Source organism: Mus caroli, chromosome 1 (genome assembly GCF_900094665.2).
Source record: "Mus caroli chromosome 1, CAROLI_EIJ_v1.1, whole genome shotgun sequence".
NCBI lineage: Eukaryota > Metazoa > Chordata > Mammalia > Rodentia > Muridae > Mus > Mus caroli.
The window spans coordinates 110690540-110707811 of NC_034570.1; the positions used below are offsets into that span (position 1 = coordinate 110690540).

At 47.8% G+C, this 17272-nt stretch overlaps 1 protein-coding gene across 1 annotated transcript in view; it reads left to right on the plus strand.

Moving 5' to 3' along the window:
* Tfcp2l1 (transcription factor CP2 like 1) overlaps positions 1-17272 on the plus strand; it is a 54714-nt gene that overhangs the window by 23283 nt on the left and 14159 nt on the right. The window contains exons 3-10 of the mRNA XM_021159286.2: positions 4926-5002; positions 5496-5601; positions 6120-6226; positions 8130-8282; positions 10849-10959; positions 13855-13946; positions 16552-16600; positions 16683-16776. Coding sequence (XP_021014945.1) covers positions 4926-5002; positions 5496-5601; positions 6120-6226; positions 8130-8282; positions 10849-10959; positions 13855-13946; positions 16552-16600; positions 16683-16776 — 789 coding nt within the window. The remainder of the gene's footprint in view (positions 1-4925; positions 5003-5495; positions 5602-6119; positions 6227-8129; positions 8283-10848; positions 10960-13854; positions 13947-16551; positions 16601-16682; positions 16777-17272) is intronic.

A 17272-nucleotide genomic window follows, 5' to 3' on the forward strand; every position in this document is an offset into this window, starting at 1 on the left:
AGACAGGGTTTCTCTTGTATAGCCCTGGCTGTCCTGGCACTCACTTTGTAGACCAGGCTGGCCTCGAACTCAGAAATCCACCTGCCTCTGCCTCCCCAGTGCTGGGATTAAAGGCGTCACCACCACGCCCGGCTCCTCCACCCCCTTCTTTATTGACAAGACAAGAACCAATTGGAGAACTAGACCTTAGCAACAGAACCTCCCCTTACATGCTTGTCATCATGCCTGAGTTCAATCCCAGAACATACATGGTATAGGGAGAGAACCCTGTCCCACAGGTTACCCTCTGGCTGCCACCAGGAGCCAGTAAAATGTTTTGTTGAAACTCAGCTGTGCTCTTTCCTGCCTGCCTGGTACTGAGTTGCTTCCATATTCTAATGGCAGGGTCCTTGCCACTGGGACTTGTTACTGATTGTAGTTTCTACCTGAGCCTTCACGGGAACTTTGATACTGCCACAACCAATAGTGTGGGTTACTTTAAGGAAAAGAAGAAAAATGAGGTGTGTGTGTGTGTGTGTTTCACTACCCCTTCTGCCACTGTAAGATAAAGTAGCAGGCAAAGCCAATAGAACCTAGACATTTCTTTGCTCATTCTGGTGGTTCAGGTCCCTTTGGGCGGGCATGTTTCCAGCCATCCCATTGGATGGAGGTGTGGAATCAGGCTGAACTTAAATTCTTCCAGAGAGTCCCCTCTAAGTACTGTCTCCTTGGCGGGACAGTATATAGAGCCCTGGGATTGAAGAAGGAAGGGCTCAGCAGGGCTCAGCCACCCTTGTTTGAGAGGGTGGTGTGAGTCCTGACTCTGTTCTAGCCACTCCCAGGTCACCTTGGCTCCCTGGGCTGGGCTGGGAGCCACCAGCCTAGGGCTAGTTTACATCACAAAGTAACCTGGGGCTCTTTCCCGGCTATCCTTTGGCAGGCAGGCCTTTAACAATCTGAAGTAGAGGGCTGGGCCGGCGGCGAGTCTTCCCAGGGAATTTCCTTGAGGCTGTTTTCTGGTGTCACCTGACTGCCATTGCTTATCTACTTCCTCCTGCCAGGCTGGGATCCTCGGACCTCCCAGACTGCACCAAATTCCTTGCTAGGCACTCTGTCACCCCTCCAAGTCTCAGAGTGTCAGAGTTGCAAGAGACAAACCTGGGTGGGAGACCCCACAAAGACAATGGTTCCCCACTGTCTTTTTATGGTATATGATTATGATTTATGGTGTGAAGATGTGATGCATGCTTTAAAATATTGGTTCAGGTTTAAAAAGTGACTTGATTGGCTGAGACTGAGAGTGGCTACCAAGTTGGTTGGCAGAGTGTTCACCTACCGTGAACAAAGCCTGGGGTTTGACCTCAGTATCCCATAACCCCTTAAACTGAGGGTGGTGGTGTGTCTGTGACCTGAAATCAAATGCCCTGGAGCTGGAGCAGGAGGATCATTCATTCTCAAGGTCATTCTCAGGTCAGAAACAAAGCAACCCCAAGAACACTTTTGTTTCATAACTCTGAAATAAAAATTCTCATTTCCAGTAATGATTTTCCCCCTCTCCATTATCAAATAATTGCTTAGTTGAAAAGATCTTAATTTGACAGACATGTTGTAAGATTCTTGTGATAGCCTTAAGTACAAGCCTTCCCGATAGAAAAGGTGAAAAAGAAGCACACGTAACAGCCTGGCCCTTTCACCCTTTTTGTGCTTGAGTTTGTCTGGGGAACGAACCTGTGAGTCTCCACTTTAATCCAGTGGGGCTCCTGGTTTCTAGTTCTGCTGTTGGCTAGTTGAGAGACCTTGCTTGGCAAATCAATATCCCAGTAGTCTCCAGCACCACTGTGTTCCCATGAGTGAAGCTGCTCGTTAATGTTCTCCAGAGGTAATCCCCGGGCCTTGCTGCACTTTGCTTGGAGTTTCTGTCATGGTCACTCCTTCCTTCCCTTGACCACAGACACTCTATCTATTCTTCAGAGTTCTCTCCCATGCCACCTGCATGTGCCAGCCTGTTTCAGATGCCCTGTCCATTGTCAGAGTGAGTGGACCTAGCCTTCCCATCTCCTAGTCTATTAAGGAATTATTAATTATGCTTCATCCTGTCCCTCTTTTGCTGACTGATACTCTTTCAGAGGATCCAGCACCCATAAAAGCCACACAACAGCCTATAGCTCCAGTTCCAGTGATCCTAAGACCTCTATTGGCCTCTGCAGGCATGCGCACATGCACCCATAGATTTGAAATTTTTAAATTAAATCTAAAAGAAAAAAGAACTGACTCTGGTATTCCCAGTACAGAGAAGGTAAAGACTGGTAGGTCCCTGGGGTTTGCTGGCCTATCAGTCTAGCTGGATTGGTGAACTCCAATTTCATTGAGAGACTCTTATCTCAAAAAGTATGGTGGAAAACCAGGCATGATACAAACTCATTTAATCTCAGAAATTTGCGGATTCTGTGAGGGCTAGGGAGGTCAATCTGGACCTAGTATGTGTGAGCCTTGAGGCACACATGGGCAGGGCAGCTGATCTACAGGAACAGGATGACATGGGAGAGGCCGGGTGGCTGGAGATCATCCTAGGCATGTATGTTTGAGAGGAAGGTTCCATAGATTAGATTCCCATTCAGATGAAGAAGCTCACCATGTGATCCTGGCCCACAACCCAGGCAGTAAGTGTGAGGTGTCAGGGCTGTCTCTTGGGGCAGACTTAGAAACAATTCTTTATCTGGCAGGAGCTGCCTCTACTTGGCCTGAGTGGAGGTCAGCCTGCAGAACCTGGGGCCAGTGCTAATTGGCCCCCTGGAGTGCCTGTACACTCACATAATGACCACTTGGGCCTTGGACCTCTGCCAACACCATCTATATTCTTCAGCAAAGGCAAGGATACTGGAAGAACCAGTTAGGGTGTGGAAGGCCCTTAGTTTGTCCAGGCCTAAGGAGTGCTAGACTCTTGGTTCAGGGGACCAGCAACGGAGCTTAGGTGAGGGAGGTAAAAACAGATCACTGGGGCTCTCTGGCCAGCCAGTCTAGTAAACTTGGCAGCCCCAGGTCAGTTGGCTAGTGCTTGAGGAAGGGCAGCTGTTGGTTGTCCTCTGGCTGCCAAATTTATGTGTATATACTGCACTCCTGGACACACCCATACAACAGAGCTTCTGCACATATAAACAGACACGCCCACCTACATGCACACAGTGGTGAATAGAGAAAGGTGAATGACTCTGTACCACCATATCCGGTCTGGGCTGGGTCAGTAATCTCTGGTCCACATGCTGGCTGGGACTCTTCTACTGACTCTCAGGGCCCCAGGGTTTGCAGAGTGCTCTGCATGTGATTGCTGCTCAGCCACATGGTCCAAATGGTTCCATTTCTTTCTAGCTCTGCCCATTCCGGCGCCCTCACTCAGGCTTGTTTCTGCGGCAGCTCGTTCTCCCAGCTCTGAAGGCTGGGAGAGAAGGGTCACAGTGCTGGACTGTTTCTTGGGCACCCATGGAAGGTGCTGCTGTCGGCCACTAACCTTCTGGTGTCTCCAGGCAGTCTTTGGCTTGTGTCCACATCTTTTCTTTACCTCTGACATCCTGTCTTTTGTTGTCTGTCATCTCTGTGTGTCTCACTGTGCAAGTCGTTAGACTCAGGGCGGATTGTCTGAGACTATCTAGTCAAACATTCCCGGTTTCCAGGACTGGATTCCCCTTCAGCAGAAGGAGGGTGGAGGTATTTCTCTAACTGGTTGCTTCTTTTGTTTAATATGTTCAACACTCTGTGTGTGTATGTGTGTGTGTGTGTGTTTGGGGGCGGTTGACGGTTAGATGACAGTCTCTTCTCTCCCTACACCATTTCACCAGCTCTTTGCTTTGTTTTTTGAGACAGAGTCTCACCACATGACCTATGCTTGCCTTAAACTGCCAACTTCCCCTATACTGGGGTTCTAGGCTGCAACTCCATTCTCTGAAGCTCTGATAGCTGCGTGTAAAGCCATCCAGGAGTCGCTGTGACCGCTTTGTTTTGGGATTAGGCTCACATTTATATACATGTGACTTTAGAGCCATATCTCCTCTTTGTCTCTGACCCCAGATTGGGAAAGTTGGTCCATACTAAGCATCTCATAGCAGCTGTTCATGTTAAAATAAAGCTCTGAGAAACAGATTGTTTATTTATTCTGGGGCAAGGTCTCACTGGTAGCCCTGGTTGTCTTGCAACTTCCACTGCTTGCTGCTTCTTGGTCTTCAGTTTCTCCTCATGTTTGGTGAGCCGATGGTGGCTCATGACTCTAGTCTTCTTGGGTCGCAGGTCCAGGGGCTTGTGCTTCTTGCCCTTGTAGAATTTCCTGAGGTTTTCTTTTTGAGTCTGGCTAATGGAAGTGAGGACTTGTGTACGACTCACATCTTGGGGAGCTTAGACACAGCATCACTTGTCACTTTGGTGACGTGAAGCTGGGGCAATTCCACCTTCAGATCATCCAGTTATTTCAACAGCTCCTCTTCCTTGCTGCGCAGGTCCTGAGCTTTAACCTTGGCCATTTCTGTGTTGTTCACGGCTGAGGCCATCTGGTTTGAGAGAAATACTTGTTTTAATTTTTAAGAATTATGTGTATGTGTTCTGGTTTCCTGTACATCACACGTGTGCCTGGTGCCTTCAGAGGCCAGGAAGAGCTAGGAATTGAACTGGGGTCCTATTGAAGATTACTCAATGCTCCTAACTGTTAAGCTATCTCTCTGGCCCTGAGAAGTTAATTTTTTAAACCAATTTTTAGAAACCATTTTTACTCTGTGTAAAATGCTTACTGTGCGAGCATTTAGACCAGAGTTCTGAAGCCCAGAGCCCATGAATAAACTGAGTGTGGCTAGGAGGCATAAACCGGAGGGTCAGGGGTTCAAGGTCTACCTTAACTACATGAGATACACTCTCAGAATAAAATTACAGAAAGAAATGGAAAATGTATTGCCTTCCTCCCTCAGGTCAGTCCTATGAAATCCGGCTGCTGGAGAATCGGAAGCTAGGGGACTTCCAAGATCTGAACACGAAATATGTGAAGGTGAGTGAGCCTCAGGGCTGGCTCCTCACATGCTAGAGGGGCCTGTGGGGTCTGAATGCCTGGGGCTGGGGGTGGTGGGAAGGAATCCCTGAGCTAGTCCCATCCCAGTTTCTGGAGTGCACTGTCCCAGTGGAGATTAGATGGATAGGCAGTGGAGCAGGGTGGGGTGGCTTACATTGGTGAAGTATGTTCTGGGTTAGATAGATAGAAGCTGTGGCCTAATTTTGCCCTCAATTGAGCCTTTCTTACTTGCACATAACAGCATAGTAATCAGATATGTATATGAAGCTGTTCGGAATACTGGAGACCAGGGAAGGCATCCACCTTCTTACCATTGTCCGTGTTCTTGGGATTCTGAGGATAGACAGGAAGCCCTAGGAAAAGGGACTGGAGAGGGGTAGAAGGTTTTCCCTGGCTGGGGACAGGGATACATGCTCATCTTGTGGCCCTGCAGTCCCTACACAGAGCTGTCTCCAACATTTGCCTTCCACAGAGCATCATCCGTGTCGTTTTCCATGACCGCCGGCTGCAGTACACAGAGTACCAACAGTTGGAGGGTTGGCGGTGGAGCCGGCCTGGGGACCGTATCCTGGACATTGGTGAGTCTCCTTAGCCAGCACCAACCCTGGACACTTGGGCCATATGGGACTTCTTTGTGAGTGCCACTTGGATTTATGTTCACAGGGAAGCCCAGCATGGTGGCACATACATGCAAGCCCAGTACTGGAGATGCACAGGCAGAAAGACGTTGAGGTTGAGGCCAGGATGGTTCATAAATATGAATGCAAATGTAAATATAAACATAAATATATATATATATATAGTTTCTTTTTCCAAAAGAAAGAGGACTGATGAGATAGCTTGGCTGGTAAGTGCAAGTATGAATTCAGTCCCTAAAACACACACACACACACACACACACAAGAATACCCCCATACACCTATATATGGAAAGAAGGAAGGAAGGAAGGAAGGAAGGAAGGAAGGAAAAGGAAAGAAAGAAAAGAAGGAAACATGAGAACTTTCAGTGATGACCCAAGCATATTGGGTCTTTCCCCTCAATATTTGGGAGAAGCTGACCATTTTACTTTTGTGTATGTGTGTGTGTGTGTGCACAGATATTCCACTGTCTGTTGGTATCTTGGACCCCAGGGCCAGCCCAACCCAACTGAATGCTGTGGAGTTTTTGTGGGACCCATCGAAGAGAGCATCTGCATTCATTCAGGTAAGCAAACATGAGAGCTTTGGAGGGCGGCCTGCCAGCTAACTAAGATGGTCTCCAGTTGGAGGGAAAGTAGCTAAGGGAGGACAGAAGACGGGAAGACTTTTGTTGTTGTTTTTGAGGTTTTTTGGAGGCAGTGTCTCTATGTAGCCCTGGGCTATCCTGGAACACTGCGTTTCAGTGGTTCTCAGCCTGTAGGCCAAGATATCCTGCATATCAGATATTTACATTATGATTCATAATAGTAGCAAAATTACAGTTATGAAATAGCAACAAAAATAATTTTATGGCTGGGGGTCACCACAACATGAAGAACTAAAGGGTCTCAGTGTTAGGAAGGTTGAGAACCATTGTTCTATGTAGGCCAGGCTGGCCTCAACCTTACAGAAGGTTTCTCTGCCTCCCAGGTGCCAGATAAAAGGCATGTGACACCATGCCTAGCAATAACAAAGTTTTTAAAGCCAGTATTTGCCAGATAATTGGAAAGGAACATTCTCCCACTCTATCTAGTTGTTGAGTTCATTTTTTTTGCACATGTATGGCTCCTACCTTGAATTATATACCATCTGGAGTTCAGATGGCCAAGGCCTGGTATGGTTCTTTACCAGCCTGGCCTTTTCATTGACTAGCTGTATGTTATTGTTTTATAAAATTTCTTCCCCATTTTTGTTTGTCTTTGAGACAGGCAGGGTCTTTCTATGGAGCCTCAAGCTGACCTTGAACATATCTGCCTCAATTTCCTGAGTGCTAGGATTATATTAGCCTATTAACAGTTAAGACATATGCCCGGTCCAAGAGAATGGCTCAAAAAACTAGAGACAGTAAAATGCTTGCTGTGTATACATGAGGATTTGAGTTCCATCCTCAGCTTGTAAAAACTGGTTGGTCACATCTGCATACACCTGACCCCAGTGCTAAAGGGGTGGAGACAACAGGATTCCTGGGGCTTATCTACCAGCGAGCCTAGCCAAATCTATGAGTTCAGTGAGAAACCCTGACTTAAAAAATTAAGTGGGTCTCGTCAGTCATGGTGGGCTTTTATCCCATGCCTTTAATCTCACCATTCAAGAGGCAGGTGGATCTCTGAGTTTAAGATCAGCCTAGTCTGCAGGGTGAGTCTCAGGACCCCCAGGGCTATCTATCACAACAACAGTAATAACAACAACAAATCAAAAAAATCTAACAAAACCAATAACTACAAAGCAACAACATTAACAAAAGTTGAGGCGGCGGTGGTGGTGAGGGGGACAACTGAAGAAGACATAAATGTCAAAATCTGTCTTCTAGGTACACATGTTCATGTATGCACACACACACAAGGAACACACTGATACAATCTTTAAAAGCAAATAATATTCTTGTTGCAAAATTTAGGTTTTTTTGTATTGCAGTAATACCGAATTTTATCACATTACAATATCAGAACAATACATAGGTATCTGGTACCTCCTATATAATATGCACTTAAAAATATGGAGATGAGTTTGGCATTCTGACCATGACTCCAGACTTGTTCAGTGACCAGGATGTCAGAGAACAACAGGGCTGTGCTCAGTTGCCCCACAAGTCTGGGATTTAGGAAGGGGATGGTTTCTGGGTGGGGAGGGGTGATGGTGTGATGAAGGGGAAGGTTTATGGATGGGGTGGTGGTGGCTACTGTGTCTAGTGGCCTGGAACAAAGGTGAGGATTTAGCTGATCAGACAGAGCTCCAGAGTTAAGGGACAGAGGCAGGATGATATGTATGTCCTCTGTTCTGTGGCTAAAGGACAAGAAGGCCTTGGCCTGATGGGGTAAGTGGAGAGTTAGGGGAAGCAGGCTTGGTTACCTCCTTGGGGAGAGGGAGACATTAGGGGCATCCAGAGTCCCCTCATCTACCCAATTTCAGGCCCCACATTCCCCTCGCAGGTGCACTGTATCAGCACGGAATTCACCCCCAGGAAGCATGGAGGTGAGAAGGGAGTGCCTTTTCGGGTGCAGATTGACACGTTTAAGCAGAATGAGAGTGGGGACTATTCAGAGCATCTACACTCTGCCAGCTGCCAGATCAAGGTGTTCAAGGTATGATGCACTTAACACAGCCACCCTGGTCAAACCTGGTCAAAGGACCCTTGGCTTAGATCACAGACCCAGCTGGGTGTGTGGCCTCGTATTAGCTCCTCTCTCTTGATTCTGGCTTGTGTCCCTGCCCAGCCTTCTCTTGTTACTCAAAATTGTTGGGGAGTCTCCCATGTCAGTACAAGACTCTGCTTTTGTAAGAGTGGAAGCCTGTCGCCAACAAAATAAGAACAAAAGAGAAGTATGCATGAGGTCAAGAGGGCCAGTCTTTGGTAGTCTCGCTCAATGCCATTTTTCTTTGCATTGGTTGGCTCTGTGTGTGTGTGTGTGTGTGTGTATGTGCTGAGGAATCTTGCCAGGTTTTCTCACTGAACCTGGAACTTTCCATTCAGTAAGACTGACTGAGCATTGAGCTCCAGGGATCCTCATGTCTCTGCCTCCTCAGGACCAGTATGGAAGGCATGTGTTGTCACACCTGGCTCTTTAAGTGGAGGTTGTTTCCAAACTCAGGCCTCTTTTTTGCATGGCAGGCAGGCACTCTACAGGAGCTCTGCTATTGAGAAATGTTCCCCACCCCAGTCTAGCTTTCTCTTGAGAAGCACTGTGGCTCAGTGATAGGGAATTGGCTCTAACATTCAAGGACATCCTGAGTTCTGTCACATGTCATCTTCAAGAAAGGAACATCTTCAGAAGTCTATCCAGCCTCCTCTTGCCCTGAGTCACCCTGCAGTCTCTCATTACTGGTTCCTAACTCCTCATCTGGATTGATTATTTCCTGAAGGTGGGAGCCAGCTTCTTACCATCCCTAATGCCCTTAGGGAAAAGGAAGGTGGAACAGGCCTGTGCCATTCTTACAGCATGAGGCTAGCCCACAACCAGCAGGTTTAACATGTTTCTGTCCACTTGAGAGCCCCCTCCTATCAGGGGTCACTTTGTGTGACCAGACTTAATACCCTTCTTCACACCTAGATGAATTTGGAACCTGTTGGAAACAGATCAGTTTCAGATAGGGCTGTGTTAGAGAGACAGCAAGAGTCGTTGATCTTCCTAAGCAGTGATTGACAGGAACTAAATATTCACAGGTATAACCGCAGACCTAGAGGCTGAGCAGTTGAGGCTGCCCCCCAACTGGCTTGATGTCCCTGAAAGCAAGTCTACCTTCACTCTTTGCGGCCTGCCATTTTGAGTCTATGGCAGGCATGTTACCTACAAACTATTTTTCCCTCTCTGTATGTATGGGGTTTTATATTTGTGTGTGTGTGGGGGGTGAGTGCACATGTGTAGCATGTGGAGGTCAGAGGTCAATCTTAGGTTCTTCATGAGTCATTTGCCTTATTTTTGAGATAGGTCCTCTCACTGCTCCTAGAACTAGCCCATTAGGCTAAAGGATTAGGTATGAGGTCAAGAGGGCCAGTCTTTGGTAGTCTCACTGGTTGGCTTCCTCATCTCTGGAATTCCCAGTGTTTGTCACCAGACCCTGGCCTTTTTACATGGTTTCAGGGGCATCAAATTTGGGTTCTTGATGGATTTCTGAAAGACAAAGCCATCCTGTTCTGACCAGCTCTTTGAAGGGTTTGAGGTGGAGGGCTTTACTCCACATTCATGCTAACCCATGAGCTGGCTGTACTTACCTCACCTATGGCTTCTGAGGCAAGGAAGAGAGGCTTCCAGTGAGCATAGGTCTTTAGTGCAGGGGGCTAGGTGTGGCTGTCTGCCCTGCTCCCCTGACAAGTCCTTTGTGCTCACATAGAATTTCATGCCTGCTGTTAGTGTCCCTGTGTGGCTTACTACAAGCTTATCTTTACCTAGGGCTGGGTCACCCCAAGGGAGGTTTCCCTAAAAGCCCTTGATCTGGGAACCAAAAGGCATCTCTTGAGGAAGACGCACACTGGGATGCAAGCCCTGTGCGGCCGGCCGGCCACTAGACCTGAACTAAGTGTTCCTATCTGCACATCAAGGGCTCTGGGGCTTGTACCTGTGCTTGCCAAGCAGGATAGGATGGGAGCCATGAGAGACACAATGAAGGTGACACAGGAGTGAGTGAGGGAGTGACTGTACCCTCAGGTCTCTCCTGCCAACAAACCCTGAGCCTCTAGTTTGTGAAGAAGAGAGATGATGGTGGCTCTGAGGCTGGCACTCACTGGCACTATCTGTGACTAGAAATAGATTCTGCAGCCTGTTGCACCATCATTTAGCCACAGCAGAGACGGATGGACGGATGCCTTTGGGGCTGCCATGTTCCGAGGCTGGGTGTGCTGGGCCTGAGCAGAGTTGAACAAGGCACAGTGTGGGTCAGAATCCACTCTCCTACCTTTCTGTGGTCTCCATCAGTCACCCCAGCACTGTGATATGTCCTGTTTTGGTTCTCCATGGCTCCTTCCAGAAGCAAGTGGCCACTAGTGGCAATCGTCCTAAGTACTTCCTGCTCAAAGATCACAGGGGTGGAAAGAAAACATGCCGCTAGTCCTGCCTGTTCTTCGGGCACCGGGTTGAAGTGCAGGCCTTGGCCTTCTTTCCCAGCCAATGGCCTATTTCTGGCCTAAATGGACCCTGTGTTCTATGCTTGCAGCCTAAGGGAGCTGATCGGAAACAGAAGACCGACCGGGAAAAGATGGAAAAAAGGACGGCTCAAGAGAAGGAGAAATACCAGCCATCCTATGAAACTACCATCCTTACCGAGGTGAGCGAGCCAGGGCTGAAGCTGAGAGTGGGCCTGCAGCAGGCCGTGGGCAAGGTGCACAGAGTAGTGGGAGATCAGCCATCAGGGAAGGTAGGTGGGAGCATTGTTGAGAGAGAGCCCAGTGCACACATCCCGTGAGGCTGCTGGTGGGTTATTCTGACATCACTTTGAGCTCCCTGCCGCCTTTGAATGTTGGTGCTTTTGAAAATGTGAATGAACAGGTGATACATTCAGTCAAAATGTAAAACAGAGCAACCACTGACCTATCCATGCCTTGGCTCTCCTCCACTCTCTCTCTAGGCATGCCTGTGTCTGCATATCAACAATGCACGCTCGCTCTTTTGCACTGGCTGTGTCTTTTACATCTAGTGGCTCATTTTGCACATGACTCCTGTCTTCTCACATCAACAGCTTTCTAGTTCCTTGTTTAGCTGTGCAGTGTTCTGATGGAGGCCTCTTGTAGACTGAACACAGCAGGACTATGCACAGGGCTTCACTCTGCATAAGGTCACTGGCCAGTACTGTAAGATCTGGCTTTTGTTTTGTGTTTGTTTTGTTGAGATAGGGACCTCTATGTATCCCTGGCTGTCCTGGAATTTTTCCTGTAGACCAGACCAGGCTGGCGTCCAACTCACAGAGATCCACCTGTCTCTGCTTCTTGAGTGCTGTGATTAAAAGCGTCCACTAGCATGGATTTTTAATAAGAGACGGCTTGGCGGGTAAAAGTGCTTGCTGCATAAGCCTGGCAACTGAGTTTGATCCCCAGCTCCAAAGTAGAAGGAAAGAACTACTTCTGAGTGTTATCCTCTGACCTCCATACACAAGCCATTTCACATGCACATTAGAACGCGCATGTGAAAACACACACACACACAAACACACACCGTATATACTCATATAATAAAATAAACTCGTAAACATATAATCAAATAATACAAGTAAATTTAAGATTCTGTGTCAGATCTGGAACCCAGGAACCCACTGAGTTTGCCCCTACTCCCAGCGCTGAGTAGGTCTTCTTTGGACAGATACAGAAATACACTTCCTGTTAAGCCTGACTCCAAAGAGGCAGGTTCAGGAAACTCCTCAAATGCTATTAGCAGCTCTCCTGCTTCCTGTCACTGGCCATCTGGGTGTCTTTCCTTTTGTTGGCCTGTTCTCTCTCCCTCCCTCCCTCTGACCTCCCTTCCTCCCTTCCTCCCTTCCTCCCTTCCTTCCTTCCTTCCTTCCTTCCTTCCTTCCTTCCTTCCTTCCTTCCTACCTACCTACCTACATGGGGTTTCTCTGTGCAGCCCTGGCTGTCCTCAAACTCACAGAGATCTGCTGCCTCTACCTTCCAAGTGCTGGGATTAAAGGCTTGTGCCACAACTGCCCAGCCCTGGGTTTTTGTTGTTTGTTGTTGTTTTTGGTAGCTATTCCTCATTATGTTGGCGATTTTGACTAATTGGATTTACTCTAACAGATATATGTATGAGAGAGAGAGATGGATATGTAGATATATGGATATATGGATATATAGATATGAATGAATGACCCAGGGTGGTCATGCAAGGTTGGGCTGTGTTAATAGTGAGACTTGGGTACAGAAATCCAACACGGGTAGCCAGGTCCCAGCTGTGGGTATGCCTGTATAGTATGAGCTAAGCCACTCGTGAAGGAGCATTTGCATAAGACAGGGTAAAAAAAAGCTAATGTGGCACTTTATGTTTTCTAAGGGTGATCGTGTGCAGGGAGCCCGGTACAGGAAAACCTCTGCTTGCTCTCTGCCACAGAGAAACACAAGGACTGCTTTTCATGTAGTTTCATCCCATGCCTGGCCCATGTCTGACTGATGACACTGCCAGGAGAACCCCCATCTAGTGCTGGGTTTCTGATCCTGGCTGAGCCCCAGCTTCTCTGTTCCAATCTGACTCCCCTGAAAGAAGAGAGGGTGCTGTGGCTGTGCAGGCAGGCCCTCAGCACGGTCTCTCTATCAGCATGGCTGATATGAAGAATCCAGACTATGACCTTGGGAGATGCCAGTGCACCCCTTCTATCGGCTCATCAGATTTCCTTCCTTGGTAGGATTTAGCATCAACAAATTCCAGCCCACACTCACAATGGTTAAATATTTACCAGCCTGGCATTTGGTGGGGGGTAGTCAGTCTTTAGGAATGCTTCAGACCAGCCCTCTCCAAGCAGAGTCACTGCCTTAGAGGGAGGGAAGAAAGGCAGGCATGGGTGCTCCCTTTCCCTGGAAGTCATGTTCTCTCTCCAACACCCCTAACTGGGCCTCTTCATTTTTGCTTGTGCATTGGAATGTCCAGCAGAGGAAGGCTCACATCATGCGTGTTTCTGTCTTTTGGAGCCCAGATGGGTACTAAAATGGAGTAACTGATTAAGTTGTCTGGGAGGATCTAGTCTTGGAAGAGTTCCAGGAGTCCTCCTGCCTGTTCCCGGCCCTTCCTGCCTGCAGTTTCCTCACCCAATGGCATGGGTTTTAGCCCTGCATTTTACTATTTTCTCTTTCTTTAGAGGTCATCTATCCTATGTGTGATGCATATTTAAGCATAATTGACCAGTCAGTTTGTGGGCTTTCGTATTACATGATGCTTCTTTTCCTTTGGGTTGACTGTCAGGCAGCTCAAAGGGGTGCATTGGTATATTTCATGGTTTGCCTGATCCAGGATGGCTTCCTGAGTTCTAGGTCTTTTCTGCAACGGTATGTCTGATTGGCCATGGCTCCTCCTGAGCACTTAGTCGCTGTAGACTCTATGCTGACACAACAGGGTCTTAGGCATCAGAGCTCATGAATGCTTGCTTCTGCAGAAGGGCCCGAAGACCGTGGATTGTCCTTTCAGGTTATTCCAAGATCATTGTTGTGTGACACTGCCTGTGTTGTGTTTCTTCCCATAGTGTTCTCCATGGCCTGATGTCCCCTACCAGGCGAACAGCACCCCATCCCCAAGCTACAATGGCTCTCCCAACAGCTTTGGCCTCCGTGAAGGGTACGTCTAACCTTCCTCTCCTTGGGGTTCCTGGCATGCAGTGGGCTAGTCCTTTTTTGGTCTTCTTTCATGCCATGGCCTGGCATCTGCTTGGGTTTTAGTGTGGCTAACTGATATAGCAGTCACAGCCATGTTTATTTCTCTCTAGCTCCCCATGCTGAGGGTGGAATCCAGGGCCTGGTGCATGCTAGGCAAGAACTCTACCACTGAGCTACATCCTCAACTCTTATATTTAACTTTAGGGTTTGTTGGGTTTTGTTTTGTTTTGATTTTGTTTTGAGAGAGGGTTTCTCTGTAACCTTGACTGTCCTTGAACTCTGTAGACCAGGCTAGCCTCAAATTCAGAGATCTGCCTGCTTTTGCCTTCCTGAGTTCTGGGATTAAAGGCAAATGCCACCACGGCCCAGATATCTTTGAGTTTTTTAAGGCAGGGATGTATATAGCCCAGACTGACCTTGAACTTGGTTACCTCAGGCTGGCCTTGAACTTGCAATCCTACTTTTTCAACCTCTTGAGTGCTGGGGTTATAGGTCTATGCTATCACACCTGATATCTGTGTGTGTGTGTGTCACGTGCTCTTTTCTATATACTTCCATAAGTAGCAACAGGTTTGTAATTTACCTTGAAGACCAGTGTTCAGCTGAGGTGGGTGCTGTGCTGCATAGCTGAAGCATCTGGAAGGCCCTCCTTGGTTTGCTGTCTACCTCTTGTGTACCCTTCCTGAAGGGACTGTCCAGGTAGGAGCCTCCACCCTGGGTTTCAGTGTTGTAGCACCAAAGCTAGTCTTGCTGAATCTTGGCTGACTCTTCAGATAGGTGTTGTGGCCCCAAGGACACAGGGATAGGACAGTGCTGACATCATAGGCAGATCCTAACCGGCAGACTGTGTGTGCAGACTGAGGCTTTTGATATCTCTGTGGTGGCTCTGCAGTAACATCCTGGTCCTGGTAGTGAATAGAGGAGAACTCCAGCCAGCCAGTGCAGGACCTCTGTTTTGAGGTCCATACTCTACTCTGTAGTCAGTCCATAATAAGAAATCAGTTGAGTGATAGTAGAGGAAACGCTGAGTTTGACCTTCAGCACCTGGTGTGGTGGTGCCTGTAATTCTAGCATTCTAAAGGTAGAGGAAGAGGATCTGCAGTTCAAGGTTATATAGCAAGTTCAAGGTCAGCTCAAGTCAAAGATTTTACCATTGTGAAATGTCTTCTCATGAGTATAGAATTAAAAAAGGGTCATTTAGATCAGGCAGAGCTGCACTTTAGGGAAACAACTTCCTTAACTTCCCTAAGCCCTGCTTTGCCCGATGCAGAAGGGGCTTGGGGGTTCAACAAAGGGCATGAGGAAGGATGTGCCTGTGCTGCAGTAGAAGGCTGCTGTTAACAATGGACAGCTGGGATGAGGGTCATCTCTGCGAGCGTCTAGTATGTGTGTGTGTATGTGTGTGTATAAAAATGTATGGGTGGGCATGCATATACACCTGGAAGCCAGGAGTTGATGTCAGGCATCTCTGTCACTCTCTACCTTACTCTCTGAGACAGGGTCTCTCACTGGAGCTCACTGATTTGGTGAGGCTGGCTGGCTAGTGCTCTCTAGTGAAGCTCACATCCCAGTACTAGGATTAGAGGCATGTCCTGCAGCACCAGTTTTTTTGTTTTTTGTTGTTGTTGTTGTTGTTTTTAATGTGGGTGTTAGGTATCAAACATTCTCACAAGGCAAGCATCCCTGTCCATTCCTATCAGGAAAACCCAGGCCAACCTGTGGATTCACCGCAGTGGCCCTTACATGCCTATCTGGCTAGGACTTGGTTGATGCTTTTGGTTCAGCTGCAGCTTCCTAGGTGCTGAATTACTGGAAGAAGTGAGGCCTGTGCTCTGGTCAGCTTGTCCTTTCCTTAGGCTGGAACTTGGTGGGTATTTTTAGTCATTTTCTTTCACTGGACCAAAAATACTTCACAAGAAATAACTTAAGGAAGGACTTATTTCAGCTCTCAATTAAAGGAGATAGTCTGTCACTGTGAAGAAGCCATGGTGGATGGAGCTTGAAGCAGCTGCTCGAGTTGTATCTGTAGTTAGGAAGCAGAGAGTTGGATGCTGGTGCTCAGCTCACTGTCTCCTTTTTTTTTTTATTCAGTGTAGGACCCCAGCCTATGTATGGGACGGTGCTGCCCACAGTTAGGGTGGGTCTTCCCACCTTAATTAATTTGATGTAGAAACTCCCTCCCAGACATGCTCAGAGGTTTGTTTCCATGGTGACTCTAAGTCTAGTCAAAGTGGACCATCACAAGGGTGAGGCTCCATTGTGCAGCACAGGATCCAGATGAAACAGACAAGCCCTTGGTTGTTGCTAAAGACGACATAGATAGAGGTGTCGATGTTGCTTGGTACAGTGTGGCCCATCTAAACTCCTGTGAAGTTGCACAATGACGAAGACATTCATCATGAGAGACTGGGTCTAACTAATTGTAACTGATTCAGGAAGTCTTGCAGAATTTATTTAAAGCAAGTCACACACCTGCTGGAATGAATGTAGGTACCACTTAGGTTCTAGAACCTTCTTTGTGTCCCTGGAATCCCTCATGCTCATCAACTGTCCCTTTTCCATTACAGTAACAGCTCACCTAATCACCCAGTGGAGCCCTTACCCCTGGGCAGTGATGTAAGTATGCATGAGTGTTGATGGGCTGGTGGTCCCTCTGGCTCTGTGGCCATTTTGAACCCTCCCTTTCTCTCAATTGCAGCACCTGCTCCCATCAGCCTCTATCCAGGATGCACAGCAGTGGCTGCATCGCAACCGCTTCTCACAATTCTGCTGGCTCTTTGCCAGCTTCTCAGGTGAGTGAGTATTGTAGATTCCTGGCTTGCTCATGATCTCATGGGCCTACGGCTGTGTCCAGGGGAACCCTCAGTGAGGTGGGTGTCACAGAATGACTAGGGGCAGTGATCTGGATTCTGGCAGGGACATAGAAGGATATTGGCCATACCAACCATTCTGGATTAAAGCTGTAGCTCAGTTAGTAGACTGCATGCTTAGCATCTAGGAGACCCCTGTTCTATTTCCCAGCACCGCATAAACTGGGTATAGTGCACTTAGGTAGAAGAGTGAGAAGTTCTAGGTTACCTTGGCTGTATAGTTTAAGACCACCCTGGGTTACATGAAACCATGTCTCAAAGAAAAGAAAAAGTGGGGATTGGATTTGGAGAGCCATTGTGTCTGCAGCTACTTCTGACAAGTCATGGGGGGAGGGAGGGGGGGAGAGAGAGAGAGAGAGAGAGAGAGAGAGAGAGAGAGAGAGAGAGAGAGAAGGAAGAAGAAGAAGAAGAAGAAGAA